This window comes from Cervus elaphus, chromosome 20 (assembly GCF_910594005.1).
Source record: "Cervus elaphus chromosome 20, mCerEla1.1, whole genome shotgun sequence".
Taxonomy (NCBI): domain Eukaryota; kingdom Metazoa; phylum Chordata; class Mammalia; order Artiodactyla; family Cervidae; genus Cervus; species Cervus elaphus.
In genome coordinates, this window is record NC_057834.1 from 98299758 (window position 1) to 98304810 (window position 5053).

General features: G+C 48.1%; 1 protein-coding gene across 1 annotated transcript; it reads left to right on the forward strand.

Annotated features, from left to right (window-relative positions):
* Nucleotides 1-1673: 1673 nt before the first annotated feature.
* Nucleotides 1674-4036, forward strand: DIRAS3 (DIRAS family GTPase 3). The gene is made up of 2 exons (XM_043877933.1): nt 1674-1842; nt 2605-4036. Exon 2 carries the CDS (start codon nt 2670-2672, stop codon nt 3369-3371), a length of 702 nt encoding a protein of 233 aa, XP_043733868.1. The 5' UTR covers nt 1674-1842; nt 2605-2669; the 3' UTR covers nt 3372-4036.
* The last annotated feature ends 1017 nt before the right edge of the window (nt 4037-5053 follow it).

Below are 5053 nucleotides of genomic sequence, written 5' to 3' on the forward strand. Positions count from 1 at the left end.
TTACTCAAACTCATGTCCATTGAGTCGGTGATGCCATCCAACCTTCTCATCCTCTGTCATCCCCTTCTTCCGCCTTCAATCTTTCCCACCATTAGGGTCCTTTGAAATGAGTCAGTTCTTTGCATCAGGTGGCCAACGTACTGGAGTTTCAGCTTCAACATCAGTCCTTCCAATGAATATTCAGGACTGATATCCTTTCGGATGGATTGGTTGCATCTCCCATCTGTCCAAGGGACTCTCAAGAGTCTTCTCCAACACCACAGTTCCAAAGTATCAATTCTTCGGTGCTCAGCTTTCTTTATAGTCCAACTCTCACATCCATAAATGACTACTGGAAAAACCACAGCTTTGACTAGACAGACCTTTGTTGGCAAAGTAATGTCTTTGCTTTTTAATATGCTGTATAGGTTGGTCATAACTTTTCTTCCAATGCTAACATGCATTCAAAAGAAAGACAAGGGAAAAAACCCATAAACATTCTAAAGCTAGTTTTCTGCCTCTAAACTCGTGTTCTTGATCTCTGCCTAACATGCATGAGTCTTTGTACAAGAAAGAAAAATTATAAAAATGTTTTCACTAATGAGTAAAATATACTGTATCAGCTTAATGACACAGAAGGATAATAAGCAGAAAAAACAAGACTTGGAGTGAGGCGTACTAGATTTGGGACTAGGTTCATCATTTATGAGCCCTTTAAACTTGAACAAGTAATTTTACCTGCTGAATTAGTTTTCTTTTGCTGTGTAACAAACTACCACAAATTTTGTGGCTTAATAGGACATCCAACTGCAAAATCCAGAACTCTCTCAAGTTGGAAGTCTGGATGAGCTCAACTGGATTCTCTGCTTAATTAAGGCTAAAATCAAGATGTTGATGGTCTGATCTTACGTGCAGTTTCTAGAGAAGAATCTGCTTTCAAGATCATTCAGGTTGTTGGAAAAATCCAGTTGCTAGCTCTGCGGCTCATGCTTTCTTACTGGCTGTCAGCCAGGGGTCGCTCTCTACTCCTAGGAGGCTGCCCACATTTCCAGTCTGGATTTTCCTAGGAGGTTTTTGTGACGACGACTAAATGAGAAGTATTGTACATATAGTGGTGATGGATATTATCATTGCTTAATGTTGCAGGGTGTAGAGGCTACCCCTCAACCTCTAAACACAGAACATGTCTACACCACAGGAAATCCTACCAAGAGGCGGGTTCCAAAGTCTTATAACAGAAGTGTCAGTTGGTCTTCGCCAACAAAGACAGAAACTGGGTTTTTGTGCTGGACAAATGTTTATTGAGTGAAGTGGATGAGATGCGGTGAGGTGTCTATCACCAGTAATGAGAAGGGTGCTAACTGGCCTTCCTGCAGTGAAGAAAAGGTGGCGAGGGTTGGGAAAGGCTAACCCCGCAGGGGGCAAAAAGTGAAGAAGTGGTTTGGATTGCAGTAGGTGAGAAATGCCTGCATCGCCAGTTGGGTAAGCGGACCCCCCTCAATGGGCGGGCACTTGTGAACACAGGGCCACCTCCCACCCCCGCCCCTGCCTGGGCTGTGGGTACCTGTGTGGGGGACGCCGGGGAGACTGCCGGGGGCGCGTCTGACTCGGTCAGCCCCTCACAACCCAATCCCCCCTCCGTGAGCGGTGCAAGTGGAGTCTCCCAGTCTGCGCCCCCTGGCTCTAGCTAACCAATCTCAGTCCCACTGTTGGTTGGAGCATTTCGCCCGGAGCCTCCGAGCGTACTGGTTGCCGGCTGCGGCTGGGAGCTTGGTTGCGCAATTACTTGCCGCCACTGCGGCCGCGGCCAAAGCCACCTGGGCAAGGAGCGAATTTGCCGCGAGGTTCCCGCCTCGGAAAGAGGTAAAAGCTATCGTTCGCCTTTTTTCGGGCACTCAAACGCAAGGTGTAGCGAGCGAACCAGCCTGGATTATCGCGGGGTGGCAAGCAATGGGCACGTTATCAGGGAAGCGGGTACCTGGGGACAGTTGCTGCAGGTTAGGGGTCTCTGTTAGCGTTACGAATCCTGGTCCCTGTGGGCTTCCTGGGCGCCCCCACCACTGTCCCCCGTGACCACACCCTTGATCGCGGTGTCTGCGGCAACCTACCCTTGCCCGCAGTGATCGATCCTTGTCAGAGATGCGCATAATTTTTAATACAGCAGGAAAGAAAACAGCAAGGGCTTATTTAGGGTGAAAATGTTTGCTAACATCGCTCGGATGTGCACGTTTTAAGGGTTGGCAAGCTGTCCATTATTGCGGTATTCTGTAGTGTGGCATGATAAAATAAAATAAAAATAGGTGTGTAGCCACCGCGAAAGCAACAAACAGGTATTATTGGAAGAAGAGGCTCGGGGCGCTCCTGCCCTCCTCCCCACCCGCATTGCCTTTGGTGGGCTCCTGGGGTGGGCAGGGAGACAGCTCTCCGCAGAGCATGGAGGAGGGAGGAGGGAAGTGGGAGGAGTGAGGAGGGCGGGGTTAGCGAGCGAGACGAGGCAGACCCCACCCCCTGCCTCCCCACCCCACGTCCCCAGGGAGAAGTGGTCTAGGCGGGCGCTGCGACAAGACACCATTCTGAGCTAGACTCTCACCGCTCACACATCGTCTCTTCTCTCCTCCTCCGTAGGTGTCCCTCACTGCGGGCCAAGTGCCAGAGAAGCAGTGCACGCACCTCTCAGCTAATACCTGACGATGGGCAACTCCTGCTTCGGCCTCAAGGAACGGCTGATGAAGCGGCTGCGGCCTCTGCCGACCGTGATCGTCATCCGCACCTGCCTGCCCCAGAGAAGGAGCAGAGATTTCCGCGTGGTGGTGCTCGGCTCGGCCGGCGTGGGCAAGAGCGCGCTGGTGCAAAGGTGGGTGCGCGGCAACTTCCGTGAGGCGTACCTGCCGACCATCGAAGATACCTACCGCCAGGCGCTAGGCTGCAGCCACAAGGCGGGCGCGCTGCACATCACCGACACCACCGGTGGCCGCCGCTACCGGGGCCTGCAGCGCCTTGCCATTGCCAGGGGTCACGCCTTCATCCTGGTTTATTCTATCACCAGGAAGCAAACCCTGGAGGAGCTGAAGCCGCTCTATGAGCTGATCCGTCAACTCAAAGGTAACAACCCGCAAAAGTGCCCCGTCATCCTGGTGGGCAACAAGTGCGATGAGAGCCGTCGGGAGGTGAGTGAGAAGGAAGGTGCTGCCTATGCGTGCGAGTGGAATTGCGCCTTCTTGGAGACCTCGGCCAAGATGAATATCAACGTCCAGGAGCTGTTCCAGTTGCTGATTAATTTCGAGAAGAAGCCGGCTGCCGCCGCAGCCCCTGCCGGCACCCAGCCGCCGCAGAAGAAGTCCCAGATCCCGAAGACCGCCGAGAAGCTGCTGGGCAAGTGCATCGTCATGTAAACCCTGAGCCTTAAAGATCGCGCCCCCTCTTCTTCTTCAGCGTCCCGAAAACATGGACTGACCCCCTTGTGCTCTGTCACCTGTACCTGACTGGCTTTTGTGCTGTGGTTTGGGTTGTAACAATTAGATGTCAATAAATGTTCCTTGTGAGTTAATAACTTTCCTTTTCCCCAGGCGAGAGAACTCGAATTGTTAAAGTAATGGACATTGTTGGAGGAGAGGGAAAAAGGATGCATTTCAAGGATGGAACTTGGATGGACTTTAGAGATTAATGTTTGAAAAAGAGGCTGGAAATAGCAAGATGAATTGAAAGATACCACTGCCCTTCTTGTAATCCTATTATTGTGTCTTATTCTTAAACATTTCAAGTCCTGTAAGTGTCTAATCATATCTCCCCATTGTGTATTTGATTGTTAAGAAACACGCTTTTGCTGCAAAAGCTCTGACAGATGGCTGTGAGACAGAAATACTAAACATGATAAATAAATGAATGTCCTATGGTTGAGCATTGAGGGTGGGAGAAGAGAGAATTGTTAAAGTGGATCTTGCTTACTATATATGTGCCAGTTGTTTCATAAGTCATTTAAAAATGTTTGAGTATTCTATATCCCTGTTTAAAATAATTATAACAGTTCTATGACTTAATAAAGCTTTTCCTGCATGCAGTCAGCTGTAATAATTTCTTTTTCACTGAACAACAACAAAAATTACCCATTGCCAGTCACAACTGGTGAAGATTTCTAATAAAAATTTTACACATGGAAGCCCATGCCCTCTTGAAATTAGCCAGTTGTGGGTGGGGGTGGTTCATGGGTCCCTGCAATGCAGAGCTAGTTTAAATCCATCACCTTTCCTGGGCTGATTCAGGAAGAACTCCAGGCATCTTTGAAGAGGTTACTTGCCCATTTTGCTGCTGTCTTGGAGGTGGGTGGTGAAAAGCAAACTCTGCCTCAAAAGTCTTTCCTCAAGAACTACTGGATAGTGGATGAACCTAGAGCCTGTTATACAGAGTGAAGTAAGTCAGAAAGAGAAAAACAAATACTGTATATTAAGGCATATATGTGAAATCTATAAAAACGGTACTGATGAACCTATTTGCAGGACAGGAATAGAGATGCAGACAGACAGACGAGTCAGGTGGACACGGGGGTTAGGGAAGGGGAGGGTGGGATGAATTGAAGATTGGGTTTGACATACATACACTACCATGTGTAAAACAGATAGCTAGTGGGAACCTGGTATATAGTGCAAGAAGCTTATCTCGGTGATCTACGGTGACCTAGAGTGGTGGAATTGGGGAGGAGGGAGGTCTAAGAGGGAAGGGACATATGTATACACATAACTGATTCACTTTTTTGTATAGCAGAACTAGCACACCATTGTAAAGCAGTTATACCCCAATTTAAGAAAAAAAGTACTGGAAATAGGAGTGGGGAGTGGGATGGAAGGTAAGGGGAGAAACAGGTGGGATTTGAAATCAGAAATTTCTAAGGAAGATCTTTTTTAAAGATTCATTTTATATTTGAACATAATTTTTTTTGAGTGAGGGAATATGTATCTATACATACCCTTGCTTTCAAGTGTTTTTCTTTTTTCAGTTAAAGAGAAGTGGGGAGGCTCTAAATCTGGTGATTTTTCCCCATAAAATATCTCTTACTGGATAAATATTTATTGAACAACTT